The following is a 22659-nucleotide window of genomic DNA, read 5'->3' as shown; positions in this document are numbered from 1 at the left end:
TCTGCATCGCAAGTGAAGAAGGTTCATCAGATTTGGGACGACGGCAATCGTGAGTTTGCTTTTATTACCTTTATTACTGGTATTAAACTACTAAAGCTATGCTAAACTAGCCTTGCATTGTTTTAGCATCGATGCTAGCACACGACCAGGTCGTATTCTATTCTTACCCCTCCCTCCCCCCGAGAGCGAGACCTTCCCAGATGTTAACGGCCGCTACCAGCGCCCGGTATAATATAAAAAATATTTTATGTAATATAAAAATACTTTTTATATGGACAAAATCTTGTTTGAATTAAAAAGCCAGGGCGCTGGTCGGCACCAGGCGGGCGGCCCGCCGCGCCGCGGCACCGGTCAGCTCCAGGCGGGCCGGCCGCGCCGCGGCACCGGTCGGTTCCAGGCGGCCGGCTGCGCCCACCCAGTCAGGTCTGCCAGATCTGACAGGTGAGCGCGCACACATACATATATGCCATATATACCTTTCATTATAAATCAACTTTTGTTCATATACGGCTGCAGCAGCACAACGGACAATGACACAGATAACATGGTTGATTATTGACTGCGCAATGCACTAGTTTTTGCAGTCGTGCCGCCTCCCACGTGACATGAAAAAATGCCGCCCAAAAAAACTAAACTCCTACATTCCAAGTGTTTAGTGTGAGGGGATTCCAGTTAAAATATGATCATTTTGCGGGTCACAGCCTGAATTTTTTGGGAACCCCTGCTATACAGCCTGGATAAAATTACATTTTATTCAATAAAGCACGTTATTCAGCTGTAACATATGAGAATATCAAGGTAGCTAAGGTTACAATAAATAAATAAATGTCAAGTCATTGCATTGTTAAATTCTAATCTACTTAATCTTATTTCATTCTAGTCATGTGATGGTTGCACTATGGACACGTTTGTCTCAGAGACCCTGACTGCATGGCAACTGGAGAACTTGATCGAGACATTTAGAGGTAAATTATTATTATTATTATTATTATTGTTAGTAGTAGTAGTAGTAGTATTAGTGTTATTATTATTATTATGACAGGTTATATTGCAAGTAACTATTGTCTAATTTACAGGTGTCGACCAACATGGTGGAGTACCTACAAATGGCAGAGACTCAACCGTTCCCACACATTTTGTGTCTTGGTGATGAAACGACAACGAGCCAGGCCTTCACCATTGTCTCACAGAGCGCCATTGAAGCGGACACTTTGCTGGGTGCAGTAGACCTTTGTTTTTAGGCTTTCTTTGGTTTTTTCTTTGTTTTTGACCTGAATTACACAAAGCAGTGACATGTTTAAATAACTTATTTTCATTGTGATCCAGTATGCTTGTTTTGTTTGTGTCAAGCTCTTTTACTGTTTGTCTCCATCATGTTGGGATGGTGAAATAGAGGATATTTGTCAAGAAGCAATGAAATGCAATGACATAGTTGATGTGTTAAAAAATAATTGCATGGTTGATGTGTTAAAAAAAATTGCAATAAATGCATTGTTTTATAACTGTTAAAAATATTAATAAATGCATTTTATATATACATTTATGGTGTGATTCATTGCATTATTATTATTATTATTATTATTATTATTATTATTATTATTTAACCTACCAATATAGTTAATTTCAATTACTAGCTTGGGTCAAATGAATAACCCAGTGTATAGATTATATATAACCCAGTGATGTAGTTATTTTAATTACTATCTTGGGTCAAATGAACAACCCAGTGTAGGGTTTGTATTTAACCCAGTGATGTAGTTAATTCCAATCACTGCATTGGGTCAAATGAACAACCCAGCACATGGGTTAAAATGATCCAACCCAGCACATGGGTTAAAATAACCCAACGCGTGTTCTGTCCTATATTGACTCAGGCGCTGGGTTATGGTTGGGTTATTTTTTAACCCAGCAGTTTTTAGTGTGTATATATAAATATTCCACTCTGGGTTTTTGTTATCCGGTAATCACCGGACTATGACTGGTAAAATCTGCCAAAGTCCGGTAATTTTTAAATGTCCGGTGAAAATATTCACAATTTGAATTTTATTAAAACAGTCAATTACCACGTAATTTTATATATATATATATATATATATATATATATATATATATATATATATATATATATTTATTTATTTTTTTTTTTTAAATAGACTGCATGATCCCTGTCTCTGGTGTACCAGAGAGAGAGAGAGAGGGTTTTTTTTTTCTGCAGAACCGGATCAAAATAGCTCAGCGAAGTCGCCTGGGGGAGAACAAGGTCACAAGACTGATGCGCATTGCAAGTTGCTGAGAGACACTTGAGACTTTCGATTTTAATTCAGCTGCTGAATTAAGTTTTTATTGCATCTATTTGATTTCAAGTTGGCAACACGCCGCGTTATTAAAATGGTATGAGCCCATTTTTTTGTTTGCAAATTGTAGTTGCAATTGTTTGCAATTTTATGCAATGTTCATGTTAAAAGAGCACAGGCTTGTGCAATATTTATTTATTTATTTTAGAAGTTACGCACGTGAGTCAATTGACGGCACTCATTTAATTTGATACAGCCTGCTTTTCAATAACAAGATTACGCTATAAATTGACATGCCTTGATATCATTCTTATATAGCCTGCATATAATTTTAAGCTCAGTAAATTCAGATAATATTTGACCGGAATTTCAAACATTTGTCCGGTAAATTGAAAACCTGCCGGTCACGTTGTCCGGTGCCAATTTTTTCTAACGGAAACCCTGATTCCACACATATCGAAAATGTAAAATGCATCGGTTCCTTGCCAGACACTGGGCGTTTAGAACAGCAAATGTAAAAGCTTTCATGAACCGGATTTTGTTTACTCTCTAGTGTGTTGTTGCATCAGTAAGTGATGGAGTCCAAAGTTGCAAAACAAACATGTAGGCTATTTATATGAATATGGCGAGGATTATCCTTTGAGGTAAAAAACATTCATTAAAAATGGGGGCTTCACAGTAAAATTTATATTTGCTCGTAAAAATCAATAACTTTAACAGACGGTGACAGAGCTGGAAAAAAAGAGATGCGCGGCAGGTAGGTAATGGAAAGACGGGACGAATTTAAGGATAGATGCATGGATGGATGGATGGGTGGATAGATGGATGGCAGGTAGCTCCAGCAACATTGCAGCAGCCAAGACTGGCCTCATCACTGTTCTGAGTGTGTCATGCGGCTGCTCTCTTCGTCCATGTCAAATGTGTAGACTTCCAATACGCCTTCGTGCAGCGCATTTTAAAGGCGAGGACAGGGGCTCATTTGATTGGTTTAAAGTGAATTGGCTGTGTCAAACCCACACCACGCCTTCTCTCCTCCCTTGCGCCGGTAGGAGGAACGGCGCAGTAGTTGCGCCAAGGCGCACGGCGTGCCAAACTTGCAAAATCCACTTGGCCACACCCAGTTGGCGCAGCGCAGCTGCGCTGTGCCCGCGCCTCGCCAGGTCTGCGAAACTAGAGCCCATAATGTCCATTTTCCCTATTCCAAGAACAACCTTGGAAACAATATTGCAGGTTGATGTTTTCATACAGTGGAACTCACAAACACAAAGACTCTTGATTATCTTTTTAGAACATGTTTTAGATGCAGTTTGGTGCACAATTTGAGTCTTCTGTCTCATATTAAAAAAAAAAACAAAAAAAAACATGTCTATTGGCCTGTCCATGGGTGAACAGCATGGTTCACCCTTGAACATACTGTAAGCATCATGATGACATGAAGAAAAACTGAAGGACAGTAGCATACCTGCTACTTTTATTGAAGATAAATTGCCTGGCTCAATGATAAAGACTAAAGCCAAGGCTGTGGTTTCATCTGTGGTGCCAGGTTGCTAGCCAGATTTTCTAGTGTTCATCCATCTTTACCCATTGAGTCTAGTATGAGGGGCCTCTGGCCCAGATCTGTCATTCTCATTCACATTCTTTACTCCCTTCTGCCTCGTTGACACTGGCAATAGACCAGGCCTGTCCCAGCTGGCCCACTCTGAAGTTGCTTAGAAACACATCCCCACAGTAACAACAGACTCCTATCCCCATGCTAGTCGTTCATTCCGCACATTCACCCAATTTAACCCCATTGAGCCTAAGGCTTTTAGAAAAATGTACTGAAACAAACATAACAAGTTTAAGGACAGCAACTTTAAGAACTATATAATTGGTACAAGTGTCAACGGATTCACTTACATCTCAGGAATATATGCCAAATTTAAATACTTTGGACATTTGTAGGCCTTGTCTACAGAAAGAGATGAGTTAATACTGGGTGAAAATGCCACTGGTTGTCATATGAATTAGACTTCAATATTCTCTTGTATTTTTCTCTCATTTTTGCCTATTTTTCCTGACGAAGTCCAGGATAATCCAAAACTACTTCAATGAACACTCTTCTGAGAGTGTGATTTTATTTTATGTGGACACAGCAACGTTTAAACTACTCCACCAAGTTATTAAATTTAACATCCTCTAATCCTTCCTCTAAACCCTGTTTTATGATGTATAAAGTGCTGCTATGAAGAAATAGAGGGAGACATCAATGATTATTTGAAATTCAGACATGCTGTGAATGGGGAGGTTAATTTCATTTTACTTCTACCCACCTGTCAAATCATTTACTTTTTTCATTTATGTTTCCTTCATTCTATTGTGTCTAATCATATATCTAATTAAAAAGGCATAATTCACCAAATACCATACTTAGCCTAAAATGTGCACTCATCGATATAAATTCCTGGATTGTTATCCACATTACCACCATTGTTTTTCCTTATTTAATCTGTAACTAGGCAAAGTTATGTCTGTTATAAAAGGCATCTGTTGTCTCCAGGATGGCTCATCAGCATGTCCTGTAGTTAACTTGTAAATTGCTGGAGGTCTCCATATGCTGTTTTTTTTTTAAATTACAGGTGTTGGGGAAATGTGAAAACCTAATTTCGATGGTTATCCATATCAATAAAAGCACTAGCCTATGTTTTAAAAAGCCTAATACTCTCTAAGGCTGTATGTTCTTCTAATTGTTACTGTGCTTGTATTCCTACCAGAGACCATGACGACCGCCACCTCCCCCATCCTGTTGAAATGGGACCCCAAGAGTCTTGAGATCCGTACCCTGACTGTGGAGAGGCTGCTGGAGCCCCTGGTCACACAGGTAGTCCAGCACACTTTTGTTTTTCTAAACGAACAAGATGTATCACTGCACAAACATTTTTTTTTTTTCTTATAAATGAACGAGATATATTACTGCTAGCACTGTTACACCAATTACCACTACTGCGCCTACAAAAACAGTAAAACGTAATTGGTAAACCACTTAAAAAATGATCAGAGTGCTTTAAAAGGAAAATAAAAAATAAGCATGGTAATCAAAACTATACAAGAGACATAGAAGCATCATAAAAAAGGTAAACTAATGGGAAGAATTTTTATGGAGTTTTAATTTATATCCTTGTGTTGTAGAATATTAAACTCAATATATCATTCTCAAATTAAATTTGATATTATGTATTGCTATTGTAGTGCTGAATACAGGTGGCTGTTCTATTTAGATGTCATTGCTCCTCCAGTGCCCTTGGGGTCGCCTGCGGGTTCTCAGCTGGTGGATATAAAAATAGCAAAGATTCTAGCTTGTGTGGATGAATCCCAGACCAAATGAACAATCTCCTGTATATTTTTAGTAAACACTCGGAGACTTGGAGGGCTTACAGATTCATTTGACATAATATGTTGGCGGTAGAGAGAAAAAAAGCAGCATGAAACTGAACTGTGAAACTACTTTACTAGCGATGCGTACATGTAACTACAATATTTACAGCAAAAAAATATCTTTTTCACACATAATTTAAGAGTCACAGTTATGAACATTGTATTACAAACACTGAACAAGTGAGCATCACTGGATATGAGGTGAGAGACTACCATTTTGCTAGCAACTTAACATCAAAATCTACAAAACACTACTTTGTCTGTCAAGCTGTAACTGAAATATTAGTGGAATAAAAAAAATGTGACACAAAAATTAACCACCGTAGTTGCAAAGTTATACCTAAAACCTCAGTATAAGGTATGAAGACGTTTTACTGGCTGATCTGAGTCTTACTTCTGATGAACACATCTTCTACTGTGGGAAAAACATCTCCAGTCTTGTGCAGCTCCATTATTTAGTTTACAACAAGTTAATGTCACCTCGTCTACACGTCTTCTCTTTGCAGTCTGTGAGGTAAGAATGACTGACAAATCTCTTTGCAATAGCTGGCGTGAAATACTATTAGGATGCTCAGGGGGTTGCCACAGTCAACAAGTTTCAGCTTCTGTTATTTGTAGCTTTAAAAGATGATAGTTTTACTAGCTAAAGCTAGTTAGACAGGGTGTTCCAGAGTCTAGTGGCCTGAATAACAACGGACTGATAACAACAAGTGGCTTATTGTAGCTCTCTATCGGGGCAAAATGGAAGATTTTCTTATCCCACCTGGACGGATCACTTGTTACAGAGATGCTAAGCTGTGCTGTGTTACAGCCAAAGATTTTGGCACATGGCCACTGACTTGTTTGGCTTGCAGTCTGAGCAGATGGCTGAACATGACTGTGGTCACCCTGGCTTATTGTGGCTCCTAGCTGGGTCTGTGACAGCCAAAGTAATAAAACAATGGCCTTACATACAGATATAATTAATCAATTTAATTTAACAGAAGACTGGTTTTTGAAAGGTAGGTATTTATCCTGGCATTGTAGCTAACAGGATTGAAGTGTCAAGACTTTACTATTCACCATCCAATCCCTGTAAGAGTGTCAGTCATAATATTTTTATATGACCAACCAGAGCAAGTGCTGCAAGGCCTGGCATCTTAATCAAGCCAAAAACAATGACACAAGAATTAAGGGGGGCATCCTCCCCTGGGAGAAGCAGCTTTAAAATACTCAGATTTGGCGTGATTTCAGAGAAAGATTCACCCAAATCTTAAGTTTATTACCAGTGGTCTCCTGTGCAGTATTTGCTGTTAATGGCTTCCATGTTCTGCTGCTCAATATACTACAGGGTGAAATAAATTTTACATTCCTCTCCCTGGATGATAAATAGGTTCCCCTTTGGTCCTGTGGACAATGTGAGACTGTAAAAGGTAATGTCAACCACTTAAAGCAGAATGCCAATTGCATAAAACAGGATTTTTAGTTTAAAGGTCTATACTCTGATCAGAAATATATTTGTGATATGTCAGAAACAAAAGTAATCCACAACAAAACATGTTTACCCTTAAAAGTAAATAAGCATGCAGTTCAGTTGTATGAGAATGTTATTTTTAGGAGACAGGGTTGTCTACAGTGACTTAATAGCATAACTAATAAGACACATAAAATCCCTTTTTCAGATTATAAATAAACATAAAACAGAACTAGTCAGGTGTCATCATATTACATCAGTTGCAGGTGATTCCTCAGGGAGCAAGCATTGTGAAACTGGTTGTTTTTTGGACTTTGGTGCCGTCATTACAGCCTTTTCCTAAAGCATGCTGACCTAATCCTGTACTTCTGCACAGAGGATGATTAAATTTCATGACAGCATTTAACATTTTATAAATTCCATTTATAATGACGTTTTAACTAATGTATGAACTATGCCAGTTTGCAGAGTAAAAGAACAAAATGCTGCAAATTGCCCTGTAGTTTTTTGCTGAAACCCATTGCAAAATTAATCACACTTCTTAACAGTAATCACAGAAAAAAGCTCCAAGTGGGCCTGTACCTGCACCTGTCCAGAAAGACATCCTTTGCAATGACCCCTTTTCTCCAGGAGTGCTTGATAAAGCTGCCTCAGTGCAGGCAGTGGTTGACCCACTGAGAGTGATGGATATTAGATCGGAAAAGGCTAGATTTACTTACAGCTCAAGACTCAGATTTCAGCCGGTTTTCTCTTTTGTCCCTTGAGAGTTTTAAAGTATTGATTCTACACTTTTTGCCAGCTATACCAGCTACACACACCCCTTTTATCCACCATTGCCATGTTTCAAGGTTAGACTGCTGTTGGAGTGAGGAATTTCTTTAGTGTCTGGGTTGGTTGGTAACAAACAAAACTCCCATAAAACCCATCACAGCCACTATTGTTCGATTATGGACAAGCATATGTCATAGTTTACTTACATCTTTGACTTACATAATGGAGAAATAACTGAGGATTATATGCAGTTCTGTTTCATGTCAGTGACAGCCATGCAGCATAGATTGTGTTTTGCCTAGCACATCGCCCATAGTAAGTGTGGGTATTAATGCTTTGTCAGCAAAACGTGGGCTAAGTGACTGGTGGGGGTTGGTCCCGAATAAGCTGCACTAAACAGATGCAACTGACACAGGAGATGTACAGTATGGTTGAAAACTAACTGTGCAAAAGCAAGATTATTTGTGTGCATTGCACTGGAGGGACACATTTTGGTGGCAGATTACTCACATTAACCATATCAAGGCTTTTCATCAGGTATCTGAATTCTCTTTTCATTTGTTTTAGTGATAGATGAACACATTATTTTTCATTCCAGGTGTTACAGGGTGACATCTTTCAAGTTTTTAATTCATTTGCATTTAATGCATGTGCATTTGTCTGAGGAAAGAGGAGCCAGCTCATGAACACTCATAAGTGTTTTGATTTTTTTTTTTTTTTTTTTTGTTTTGATAAAGAATACAGGTGAAAAGAAAACATTTATCACTTAATATTGAGTGATTTGGTCACTATCAGGTGGCTCTTACCCTGTTTCTGATACATTCCCCCAATTTTCCAGGCAATAAATGCCAAGAGAGAGCTATTGAATAAATTTCAGTCATGATTTGTGATATCAGCTTGGGTTTTATCTTGTCCCTGTCTTATCTTACAAAGGGAAGAAGGAGCAGACATATGCAAACTGGGTTAGACAGCTGGGGCTGAAGAGGAGGGGTGCAGGTTCAAAGAAAAGAACAAGACAGGAAGGCTGCAACAGGAAAACTTTCACTAGCTTGACAGATCATTTCTGCTTGCAGCCTGAAAAAACAATTATTGTGGAAGTATCCCGGACCATTTCTTTCACTGTCAAATAAATAAAATAAAATAAAATAAAATTCATCAGCCAGAACTCTTGAGTTCACAGTTATCAGAAATTCAAACATGATGCAAAATAAGAAAAAACAAAAATCTACAGACAGGTTGAAGGCGCAGCACATCGAGTATTTAAATAAAAGGAAATACAAATATGAGCTGAAGAAGAACAAATTAAACATCCAGTTATGTATTATGCTAGCTAATAGGGCCATACATTTTATTAAGTAAAAAGTAAAAAAATTCACCATTGACTACTGCAGTTTAAAGATCACAAGAGGCAACAATTTAATGAAGGAGAAAGGTATTCCTGGTGGGTATTTCAGCATATTTTGCTTTGAAAAGAATCTGCAGTCCATGATCAGCACATTGTAAATAAATATTTCATCGCATTCAAATCGAGTAGATTCTAAGCATTAGTCTTTCTTTTAACTCATGACGTTTTTGGGCAGTTTTTCTTTCAGTGGAAACAAGACGAGGCAGGACTTGTGTACCCCAGACTTGGAGCGCATTAGACCATTACCTAACATTAGCCTCACATCCATACATCACACATCAAATGATAACCTACAGTCAATAAAATTCCAACTTGGTGTGTCCAGTTCGTACACAAAAATAGTTCAAGCCCATCACCTGGGCTTTATATTCATGCATTTTTTAACAATTTCAAAATATAGATGCCATGGTGTCTGTATCACAATTTCTTTTTATGATCACAAAACTGAGCAGAAACAAGCTACTACTCTTTCCAATGTAATACTGCCCTATAACTTTTGGGATGCTTACCTGTATGTATTGTAGTTGATATAATGTAGCCTACTCTGTTTGTTACCAAGGACAATGTGATTGGATGGGGGTTGTTTTTGCCCCATTCTGTTTGTTTATTTGTTTGTTTTATTAGCAGGATATCTCTAAAAGTCATCAATGAATTCACATGAAACTCTGTGAAAAGGTTGGTCATGAGCCAAGGAAGCACTGATTAACATTTCACATTGAATGGGCAAACTGGGGCGTGGGCAGTGAATGTGATGATTTCTCATGAAAAGGCATGTAACTTCCGAATGAATTCACGAAACGTTATGAAACTGTGCGGAACGGTTGGGCATGGGTCAAGAGAGAACTGATTAAATTTTCAAACTGATTAGCCAAGGGGAAAGGGTGGTGTTTAGTATAATTAGCTTGGAGAATACTCAACATGTGGGACTGGTGTACCTTGACAATTGAATAGTGTTGGCAGTGGATGCGTTCTAGTGAGTAAGTTTGTTGAGATTTGCTGAGATAAACTAGCCTGTGTGATTTTAAGTATTCAGTGACTCATTCTGTGGATTGGTCCATGCTTTTCCCTAAAAATCTGAAAAGTGCATAATTTTCAGATCAATAAATTCTAATTTACCATGATCAAAAGGTTATGTAGTACTGATGCTCTGAGAGCTTCACGTAAGACTGAAAGGACAGGACCAACTAGGCTACAGGATTGGACTATAAGTAGACTACCAGGTGAGAAGAGTTTACATTACAGAAGCAAAGAAAGTGGCTCAGGCCTGCCATCAACTTGGCCATATTCCATGGAGAGACTCCCTCTGGGAGCTATTTGGCTGAATGATGAGTCAACGTTCCCATGTGGAATCATACTCCTCAGTCTCATCTCTCCTCTCCTCTTTGCTTCTCTGTTCTGCCTGTTGAATGGCCAGTAGATATTGCAAAATATCCAGATGGATCTAAACTATTCTCTATATCTCTTAAATCATTTGGAATAGGAGGAATGTTTTATGTGGAAGATAAGAGGAGCAGCTCTTTCATAGTTCCTATTTAATGAAATAGCCAACTTGCTGAGCTGCCCAGCAATATCTTATACTTTTTGCTGTTTTTTAACATTAACTTTGCATATCAAAGTTCTTATCACAATGTAATCAACTTAGAGTGATGAACAAAGTCCGAATGATGCAGCGATACATAGAAGGTTTCTAGCCTTGTACAGTTTAAGATAAAGATAAGAGAGACAGTTGCGATTAGACTTCCAAATGCAAATGATGGGACTGTCAAAAATGCTAAGGTGTGAGCTCTGCGAACATTGTGCAATTAAGATTAATATAACTCAGTTCCATTTAACATTTCTAAAGCTTTGTTTTTTGATTAACTTTTACATTTTTAATCAAAACAATCTTGAGATTTGCTTTAAAATTCTTAGCACACACTTGTCAGCTTCATCTACCATACTAGGCAGTAATATAGTGCAGTGCACCCTCACAACAATTTGTGAGTTGAATTGTTTGCGAGTGATGTGTTCTCCAACTTACCTTCTGTCTTAAGCCTGTGGGTTGCTGGCACGGAGGTGTAGCTTGCATCACACAAAAGAATGAGAGCAAGCATGAGAAAAGGTACAACAGGGCACAAGAGGCCCAACTGGTCACGTGTTGTTGTGGCAGTTTAACTGGTGGGCCAATTTTCCCATGGGCTGGCTGAGTACAGTGACAACAAATTAAAAAAGAAAGAAAACAGAATAAATTGATTTTTTAAATCCCAGTCCACAGACAGATGCAAGTTAAATAGACAAAACAATTGAATAAAATAAGTTCAGTTTCAACATTAAGAGACTAAGTAATAAAGTTCATGTTCAAGTTTTAACAGAATCCACATTGAACTACTTGGTGAAACAACCTCAGAATTAAGGTTGGCCTTCATGACAATCATCTGCAGGTGGACAGTGTTTGGAGTCCAACTCAGCTGGCTTCTGTTCACATTCGCATCACTTGTAACTTTTATTGTCTGTCAGCCACATGCTGTGTTAGCCCACACAAGTGGTCATCAAAGTGACAGAGAGTTAATTGCTTGTTGTTAGTAGGAAGAAAAAGTGATGAGCTTTTGCTTTCACAACATAGCGATCATTATTTATTCTATCTTTCACAATGCCTGGTTGCCCTCAAAGCAGATTATGGTGGTTTGGAAATTCCTCTAATACTCTGTGAGGCAAACAATATGAAATGTGAATGACTCTACTCTGAAACTGACAATTTGAAAATACGATGGATCTCCTATGAAAGAGTTTGTTTTGCCATAATGAAATCGACTTTGCTGTTTCGCTGTTGCAATTGTGATCTCTGGATTAATTCAGACAGAATAATTTTGAGAGTGTGAATTTCCCAACACAAAGTGTATTGATTTAGCAAGGAAATGAATAGTTCAGATGTGGGTCTGCTGTCAGGCTGGCATCCAAGAAACAATAATCATATTGCAATCTCTTCCTGCTGGAATGAAGTCATGGTTACTTGTCTTGAGTGTGAGATTTAAATTTTTGCATTTCTCAGTTGTTCTTTTCTTAATAGTTGGTTTTGCTAAATAATCTCTGACTTAATAATGTACTCTTTTTACTTTGCTGCCTCAGCAACTGTAGATCTGTGGGAGTGAAAAAAAAAAAAAAAAAAAAAAAAAAAAAACAGCCAGCTATGGAGCACTAGTTAATCTGTTCCACAACTGCATTGTGAGCGTAAACCATTTTGAGATATGAATGAGACTGTGGCTCCGATTGACTCTGATGACTCTGATTGTTTTACCTTTCAATTTAGATGATTCAGTGTGCTGGGATAGAATAAAGGGCTGCCTCAGGAGGATAGGTGAGTAGGCTCAGCGTGACAGTGCTTGAGATAGTGAGCCCATTCATCATAACCAAGCCTTGCCCAACAGTGCTGGGGGGACATCGCTAATATTACTGAGAGGCTTACTTCTCACTGCATGTGAGGTCATCATGCCTCTCATACAGTAAACAGTTTCACACTGCAGGTGATAGCTGTATTTTCTAAAGGAATTAAAGCAAAGTAGCCTTGTCAGTGTTGAGAGGCAGATGGACAAAGCAGGTGCTGAAAGTTGTGCTCTTTTGATTCATTACAGTCCTGGACACACACTTGATTTCATTCTTTAATTTCTCTGCACATTACACTTGACGATCAGTTTGTTTGTCAAGTGCTGTTCAAGTGTAGCACAAAGTCACTTTGCATTCCAGTAGAGATGCTCTACTTTCTAAGCCTGATGCTCATAAATGAACCATATCATCTTTTTTTTGATCTTCTGCTATGCCACTTGTGATGATATGCAGAGACTTTGTCTAAAGAGGTTTAGACCATCAGGACAAAATGTGCTTAGGTCAGAGAGAGAGGGGGTAGAACAAAGACTGAAGGACAGAAAGAGAAAGAGCCAGCTGTATAACCTGGAGGAGAGGTAGAGCAGTGCAGCATGCTCATGCTCCAACTCCATGTGGCTGTCCAAGGTTTGGCTCCAGTAGAGATTGCTTCTCTTTGTTTTCACATCTTAACACTGGCAAATGCATACTAACACACTGTTCTCCTTCCTCATACACTCTTGTCATTCCAAGGAGCTTGTCTCATGCTGAAGGTTTGTGTTTTGGAGCTCTCTAAAACACATTCAATTGGCATTTGAGTTGAGAGGCATTATGCTACTCACTATTTCCTATCCTTAAAATAATGCTTATTGGTTTCCCAATCTCTATTCTTTTGGCATGGATTTGCAATTGTAATAAAATTAAATGCTTCTCAGCATGTACTGCAAAAAAGAAAGAAGTAAAAAAAGTAAAAGTAAGAAACTATGATCCCCCATCATGGTTATCTTAGTATTTAAGAGAATGTATATATATTTTTTTAATTTATATTCCCTTGAATACATAATTAAACTGCTGTTCAAGTGGATGAAATAAAGTAGACCCTGCAGGTTTTCTCCTGGTGGAAATGAAAAAAGACATAAGTTTTCTGTTGTACTTGCTTTGTGCCTCCTGAAAATAAACAAAACATAAGCTTATCATAGATAATCAAGTAGAGTGTTTCTCCAAGCACAAACCTTTTTGGAAAAAAAAAAAAAAAAAAAAAAAATCTCCAAAAATCCAAATCAGAACAATATTTACTGCAAATATTGTAAATCATATCAGTTAAGTAGTAAAGGAAAAAGCACAGGGTACTCTCAGATGATCATTTTAGTCAATCAGGCAGCACAGGTGATTTACAAATCACTGATTCTTGGGAATTTGGATAAAACAGGTTTTAATTTTGAAAAAAAAAAAAAAAAAAGCCAGTTAAATTACAAAATCTGAAGGTATATTATTATAGGCCAAGGTCTTGGCTGTTCAGCAATGTACCGGTGCAACCTCCTCATTTTGCATTTTTTTCATAAAATAGGCGTTTTTTCAGTTATGAGGCTACTTTGTTTTTGTCAACACCGTCACCATAATGTTTTTTTTAATTTGAAAAACATATTTTTGTATTAAAAGAGACTAATACTTTAATAATTCAGCAGCAACAAAGAAACATATTGTAAACATATTCATTTAAAACAAATATAACTGCCTCTGACGGTGGTGACAGTGGCCTCATTACAATATACAATTCCAAAATTTACTACTTTACTTTTTACTATTTACTACTCAAGTCAATGGCTTCTTGCTTAACAACTTTATTTAACTATTTGGTACAAACAATAACAATCCCGAGCACAGACTTCAGTCATCACCGTCAGACAGAAAACCTGACGGTGGTGACGTCTGACGGTGGTGACAAAAACCTACTCTTTCACTCTTTCTCTTTCGCATGAGTTGTTCACATTAGCCATCTTGTTTTCCCCCAGTTGCTACCTGCATCAGACCTCTTCTTAAAAAGTATACATTTATTTCATAATCTAATCTAATATTTTTTATACAAAAGTGACGGTGTTGACATGTTATGGTTGTGACAATAGCAGTGTCCCAAAATATGAAGAGATTTAAGAGAAAATAGCAAACTTACAGGAGCCTGAGTGGTCTTGAAGCATGCAGTAGAGCTGAAGGTTTGAAAAGGGCTCCTCAGGAATGTAATTGACCTTGTATTTGCAGAGTTTTTTGTTTTTTAAATAAATATCTGACGGTGGTGATGAATATGTGGGACACATTTTGAGCAACCACAAAATAATAGTAAATATTGTTCAAAACTCATCATTTGTAGTTTTTAATACATATTATGATGTACTCGTTCATGTGGTAAATATATTATTCAATGAAATTATTACTTTTTGTTGTTTTAATCAAGTTGAAATGATTATGTCCTATCCGAGGACAACTGGACAACAGGGCATGGGCCAACATATAATCATTAAATTAATAAAAATTTAAAATAAACCTATAAAAGAACCTTACAAATGTGCAAAGGCCCCCCTGATTATGCCCTTGATTCTTTTTATTCATTAAAATGTTGTAAATTTCCAACAGAAATAGCATTTTTCTTAGTGGGACATGATTTATCCAAATTTCCAAGAATCGGTGAAATGGTTGGCAGTGGTCCAAATAAGGTCAAACATGCTGTTTTGTTTAAGAGACTTTCTACAGCCTTCTCAGGCATAGGCTGCACAGCAATCTGCCTCCTCCTGAATGAAGACATAATTTTTTATCCATTAAACTGAATAAAAAACTGTAAAATCTAAGTGGGTGTGGCTTTTGACTTAGGCTTTTTAACGTAGCACCATCTTCCAAGACTGAAAACAGTCAATGCTATTGCAGAGGATAGCAGCCTCACAGATGACAAAGTATATATAGTATACCTCTCATCTAATCTTAATTTGGTATATATTTGCTTACAATACATGATTTTGTGAAATGCTGGTTTTGCATTTGAGTCTTCTTTTATGAGAATACATTCGTTTGGAAAGCATCTTTAACACAAGACTGTACGTTTATAACATGCTTTTAATGCAGAAGAGTAGCAATAAAAGCAGGGTAGTAGACCACTGCAGGTCTTTGTTGATCCGATGTGGTGGAAAGAACTACGTTAGCATTTTGGCTATAGAGACTGTAATTAAGATCACTGCACCATTTCCCTGTCACACCACACTTTTCTTTAGTCCCAGATACCCTCTGTGTTTGTGAATGCGAATGTGTAGCAGACGAGACAAGAGCCTCATGGCTGAGTCTGATTGAATCTGCATACACTGCACTTCTATTATGTGAATAGCACCCCCTCACACACCCCCCCAGCATACCCAAGTGTAGATGATATAACTGCTACCCCAGTCATTTTTAGTGTCTAATTTCAATGTATTAAAAATTCTTGTAAAAAAAAAACAAAAAAAAAAACAATGGCTAAATAGTGGGGATAAAACAAATAGATATCTTTTGACTCCATCTTTAACTTTCCCAGGGCATGAACCTAGACCAAAAGTTCCCACAGGAAACTTCACTTGAGCTGACGAGGGATGCTGAGATGTTTTTCGTGTTTTCAGGTCCATGGCCAATGTGCCATACTGTGACCATTGTGCTGTGAGAGCTAGGTGGTTTTGTCCTCAGGTCTCAGTGGAGTTCTGTGCTTTGCACATGAATGACTTCAGGCCTATTCAGACACTTCTTTCTAGCTTGCTGCTGCCCCTGTAGGGCCTAAGAGCTGAACCATCACTTTTCTCCATGTGTGCTGGTACACTCTGCTCACAATAAGATTCAAGATTCAAGAGTTTTATTATCATATGCATGGTAAAAACAGACCGTTACACCATACAATGACATTTTTACTTTGCTAGTCTTCACTTCCAAGCCACTAAATAAATAAATGAATGAATGTATGAATTAAAATAATAATGAAAAAAATAAGAAATAAGTAAAAACAATTAATAACATTAAGTTAGTGCAGCATGAAGGAAAATAAAACAAATTATAACTGTGAAAGGAAATGAGGAAAGTGATCAGTTTAGTTTGATAGCAGCCTTTTACACTTCAGCACAACAAGTTTCAGAAGTTGCATTATCGCTTTTGTGTGTAATTCCAGTCCTCTGTGGAGTATCGTAATTGAAGTTAAACAAGAGATATTGCATTTAGGTTTAAAGTTTAAAAATATTGACCTTTAATTATGGAGCTCTTATCAAGCCAAGCAGAGCAATTTTAAACATCAGAAAACAATTTCTGCGTGTATTATCCCCTCAGGTTTTGTCAAAATTGGACTGGGGTGGTCTGGTGTATTATGTCAAAGTTAAAAATGTTATTATGGTGCCCATATCAGACCATTACCAGACTAAAAGAGAATACTAGAGCCATTTTGAATTAAAGCCTACTTACTACTATGTCTAGTTTCTGTTTCCCTCTATTATTATAGTGAATGCTTTATGCACTTAGAATTATAAATATCAAGCTTTATGCCATCAAACCTAGGTTCAAATTAAATGCTGCCATCCTTGGAGTTTTGTGGGGTTTATTTTCATGAATCAGTGCTGGCACAATGTAAAATGTAAAGACACACAGCATGAGTGCACAGGGAGTGGTGCGTGATTTTTGGAAATTTAATGGCCAGAGGCATGCAGTGCACCTGGGGGCAGTTCTAAACAGTGCTGGAAAAAGATTTTTTGGATGTATTTTTGCTTTTATTTGACAGTCACAGTAGAGAGGGGATGGGAAACAGCAAAGGACTTTGGCCAGACTCAGACCTGGGCAGCTGCGACAAGGATTTAGCCTTAATGGTACACACTCTATGGGTTGAGCTACCGGAGCATCCCAGGGACAGATGATGTTAATGCAGCTTGGGAGGAGATAACACATTTGGTTAATTAGTTGCTCTGGTCATAGGAGAACCATTGCCCAGTGTAGGGAAAATAAGCTCTTCTCTGAGGAAACAGTTCAATGATACTAGGCGAAGAGCCAAACAGAAGTTGGCAACAAACTGCAGGGATAGTTTAGCTACGGAGTGGGGCCATCCGCTAGCCAGTCCCTGACATTTATAGAGGATGCGGCTGCCTCCATAATCCCCACTATGTGCGTCATGGTGTGTACCGACTATTAGTGATGCGTGGATTGAACTGCAACCCACGGGTCCTGAGGGTAAACTGCAGATTGATGGGTCAGCAAAACAAAGTTATAAATAGTGATGGGTGGGTTGTGGACTGAAAAGATAAAGACAACAATATAAAATACCATACAGAAGACTATTGTTTGCTAAAATCAACCATTTTCCACCATACATTATCCCTGCAAGTATGATACAACGTTGGGCAAGTGAGTTTATGCGGGTTTGAGTTTTAATAAAATCAACACCATCACAAATAGTTGTGTCTGAAATACGGATGCATGGATTTGGGTGAAGTTGGAGCTAATCGGCACATTTATTCTGACTAAACTGGATGACATTCCCTCACACCACTCATTTACACCACAGCCATATTTACAGTATGTACTTAGCACATAAAAGGTTGTGTCTTATTCTTACCTGCTTGCCGGAACTATGTCACAGTGACATTGACCAACATGAGCAACAAAAAAACACTTAAGTTTTGAAGACAATCCATTCATACACTCATTGCTAGGTAAGTCGCAAAAACAACCTAGAACAGGCTGCACTTTCCGCTGTGTGCTTTTAATGTGGTCTGAAGAGCAGGCGAGAAACACAAGTGCAAATCCTGGTAATTCTTGACAACAAAATTGCACTACGCTGCTGACAGAGCCCCTGCTAGGCCTCTCCCCCCACTTAGGTGCAGTCAGGTTCATGGGAAGTCATCATAATAACCACAGAAAGCAGGGGAGGAAAAAAAAAAAAACTGCACCAACAAAGATGCTGTATCACCAGTGTCATGAAAACACAGCCCAGTGTATTTTGTGCATGTGTTTGAAAGCTTTCATCAAATTTGGATTTACACCACTAGTGATGGGTTGGTCGCGAACGAACCGGCTCTAAGAGCCGGCTCTTTGAAGTGAACGACGGGAGCCGGCTCCTGATTGGGAGATGTTTTTTTTTTTTTTTTTTCGGGAGCCGATAGGTTATTTTTTCTGCGAAAGCCGCACGTGATTGGTCAAGATGTGGGTGCCGTCTGTCTGCGCTGAGCAGCTTCACCCCGGACCGGCAGTTACACACACACACAGCACACACGAACAGGAGGGAGGGAGACGAAAGAGAAAGAGCAAGGGGCCACAAGGAGAGACAACACGAACGCGCTGGAAAGGTGGAGTTAAGAAAATGAGTGACAGCAGGAAAAGGAGTATAATCTGGACCCATTTCAATTTTATTGACAATAGAAAGGCAGAGTGTAGAGTCTGCAAGAAAAAATCTCTTATCGAGCCGGCTCTACAAACAACCTGCACAGGCACATGGCAACTGTCCACCCCCACCCTAAAAACACAAGCAGTTGATCCTGATATTAATGAAGATGCCAGTGTGTCTACTGCAACTGTTGTTGCGGCTGCTGCAGTGTGTACAGCAATTCAATTCAACTGTAAATAGCCTAGTTAAAAGTTTGTTTTTGTATTTTATAATATATTTTTTGTAGCACTATGTAGAGTGAATAAATACAGGCATATTTATATAATAAACATATATAAATAAATAAATAAATAAAAACATAACGCATGTTTTTTTTGTTTTTTTTTTTTTACATTAGGAATTCAATTTGCGCATAATTTTACATTATTGTTGGTAATAAATTAATTTAAGCAACAAAAAAATCTGAAGAGCCGCTTGGGAGCCAAAAGAACCGGCTCTTTTTAGTGAGCCGAGCCAAAAGAGCCGGTTCTCTAAAAAGAGCCGGAATTCCCATCACTATACACCACTGGTAAATACAAGTATGCTGATCCCAGAATTTGAATATCTCACATCATGTGGTGTTTTTCTCATAACCATTTCACAGCAGGAGCCAATAATGGTAAAAAAAAAAAAAAAAAATCCAATGTTGATAACCAGGTTACTTTGCAGGCATATACAGCAGAGCTCACATGTCTACTATCAAATACCTTTTCAACAAAGAAAAAGGCAGCTGCCTCTTTCTTTCCTTTGTCTCTCAAACACATATGCAGACACACAAACCACACACACACAAACACACACAAACACACATACACACACACACACACACACACACAAACACTTTCATTATAATTTCACATAATTATTCTATTTTAATCTTACCATTTCTTTGTTTCCCTGCTCCTCCTTTGACTTCACTTTTTGCTTACCCATTCATCTCAACTTGTCATATACAGTAGATAGAAATACTGCCTCATTTATCTTTGGCTTAGTTTCTTTACGTGTGTGTGCCAGTGGAACATTCCTGTCAAGGCAAGACTGACAAGGCCAACCAGAAATGCCCCGATTACTAAAACAAGAAAGACAACCAAGTGATTATTTTAATTAACCCATCGACTGGAGTTTCCCATCATTTTTCAAATACCAGTATTTATTCTGTCAGCCAGCATTTGTTAGAGGAAAAAAAAAAAAAAAAAAACAGCCATTTCAGCCATTTGATACTTTAACTTAGTATACTAAGTACATTTTCTTTTTTTTTCTTTTCTTTTTTTAACACTAAGTAATAAGCAAGAAAAATACAGAGCAGAAACACATTTGTAGATATTATGCCTGAAAAATCACTGGTATGGTCCTTTAACTTGCATGTTCATTCTTGATTAACTGACTGAATGATTTGCTTTAATCTCTCAGTTACAAATATCTACCTGGTAAATTGATCCTCTGCATTAAATGAACTTAAGCTAGCCACAACAAGAGATAACGGACTTCCTGTCATGATTTTCAAAATAAATCATTACTGAGGAGTAAGTCAGAAGTGAAAATAAAGTGTTTTTTTGAGGAGGGACCTGCAGTAAATGGTGAAATAATAACGTACAGCCACACTAGATGTTTGATTATATAAGTAGAATGTTGAGATAAATAACAATGTTATCCAAACATGCTGTACATATAAGTGTGTTTAAGTGTGTTTTATTTCAATAGATTTTGACATCAGATAGCCTTTATATTACCTTATGTGTCACAGATCACGTCATAGCCTTGGAATGATCTTTTATTTGCTCTAGAAGTTTCTCAGAACCTGTGATTGGATCTTGCTTTGAAGAGGCACTTAAAGAGATGATATAACTCTTAAATGCGTGCAAAGCTTTACGCTCTTATAATGCATGTAAGCGTAATCAAGGTTTTATGTTGTTTTGTTGTTTTTTTCCCCCTTGCTGAAGATGAGCAGCTTAGCTTCTGCTTTAATCTTTTCATTAACTTTCTGTGACTCAAATAACGATTGATAAAGATCTCCTTGAGGAAGTAGTTGAATGTCCTCACTAACTAGCACCTTGGGGGAAAAAAAATATGTATAAAAGTAAGATAATAGAAAAGTAACGATTTTGAATATCCTACCCTGTCTATAAAGGCTCTGCTTTTATACTGGCTTGGGTTGAAATAATCAAATGTAATTAAATGTCTGCAACTAAAAGCCTGAGGTGGAGGGCTGCCACTGTGGCAATGATAACAGTAGGAGAAGTTACTGGCAGCCTTTAATTGAGGAATGAGTTGCTTTAAAGAGCTGTCTCAAAAACGTAAAGAAATATAACAGAATAGAATGCAAAGAAAACAGAAAAAAATAAGTGTCAGATACAATGGGAAAATTCTTATTGAAATGTTTTTACATAAATTTTCCATAGCTGGTGCTGAAGCATTTTCGTGCCAGTAAAAGTGAACACTTCCTTCATACTTGTTATGTAGGATTTCATGCGGGTCAAGCCCCATAATAATTGATCCAATGGGGAAGTAGAAATTAGTTGTTTTCTCCTTAGCTGTAGCCAAGGTGACAGCCAATCAAGACCAATATTTTGATAGAGATTCACACATGGGACATCTCTCCCTGCGTGCCAGTTTAATGGACCAAATGAATGTGTCAGAATGACTGCAAAAAAGTAAATTTTTTCCTTCAAAATATTTTGAGAGGAGGTGGAACAGAAAAAGATTAACTTCTGCTGTTGCCGTTCCTATACTGGCCATGGTAAACACAATTAGATGGCCTTTTTAACCATAATAGAGCAGAAACAGACAGAGTAGAAATGAACAATTGCAAAGTGTGTGTCTTAGTGTCACATCTGACTGCAGCAGGTGTTTTTTTTTTTTTCCCTCTCTGTGGTGGGCTGTTATGAATCACTCTCAAAATCTTCAAATGATCAAAAAGGGTTGGAGTATGGGGAAACACTTACTTATGTATGAATGAGTAAACAGCTTACCTTGACAATATTGGCCCCAAACGTCAGGAGCAAATCTGATGAAGTAAAACGCGTAGTTCGCTCTTTCTCTTTCAATCTAATCTATTAATAAAACTGTGTCAATTCTAGTATCCTGCTGTGTGCTGGAACATTCTTTTTGGCTTACTGTGGTTTACCCTGCACCAGCTTGCACCAAGGAGAGAAGCACTGCTGTGTACAAACAGTTTTTTTTTTTTTTTTTTTTTTCATACTAAACCTGTTGGTAAATTTTATAAATAGCTTAGCCCCCATTGTTCTACTATCTATCGACCATATCTTTCTTTCTTTCTTTGTGACGAAAAGTAATCCCTTCATTCAGCACATTCATATGATTCCAAAGGATGTGTTATTCTCAATTAAACGTTACCTACATATTTTATCTTAAAGCACTCTATACATCACTTTACCAATTATTGTGCATCATTTTTTTCTGCCTTTATAGCTCAGATGCCCCCTACTTTGAGATGATCTATTAGACTTTACTTGAATAATGCTGTTTTTGGCCATTTTCTGTTTCTAAATATGTTCACAACTAGTGGAAGATGTAATTGATATGCAAAATATGATCCGATAAATCTTATAATTTTCATTTG

At 37.7% G+C, this 22659-nt stretch overlaps 1 protein-coding gene across 2 annotated transcripts in view; it reads left to right on the top strand.

Moving 5' to 3' along the window:
* The window catches only part of ctnna2 (catenin (cadherin-associated protein), alpha 2), a 438985-nt gene that overhangs the window by 36462 nt on the left and 379864 nt on the right, over nucleotides 1-22659 (top strand). For both annotated transcript variants that reach the window (XM_030048073.1, XM_030048108.1), the window contains exon 2: nucleotides 5048-5154. In XM_030048073.1, coding sequence (XP_029903933.1) covers nucleotides 5053-5154 — 102 coding nt within the window. In that variant the 5' untranslated portion in view covers nucleotides 5048-5052. The remainder of the gene's footprint in view (nucleotides 1-5047; nucleotides 5155-22659) is intronic.

The sequence above is a fragment of the Myripristis murdjan genome, chromosome 1 (genome assembly GCF_902150065.1).
Source record: "Myripristis murdjan chromosome 1, fMyrMur1.1, whole genome shotgun sequence".
In the NCBI taxonomy this organism is placed as follows: Eukaryota; Metazoa; Chordata; class Actinopteri; order Holocentriformes; family Holocentridae; genus Myripristis; species Myripristis murdjan.
Note: the sequence above shows the minus strand (reverse complement) of the source record. Positions and strands in the feature narration are given on the sequence as shown.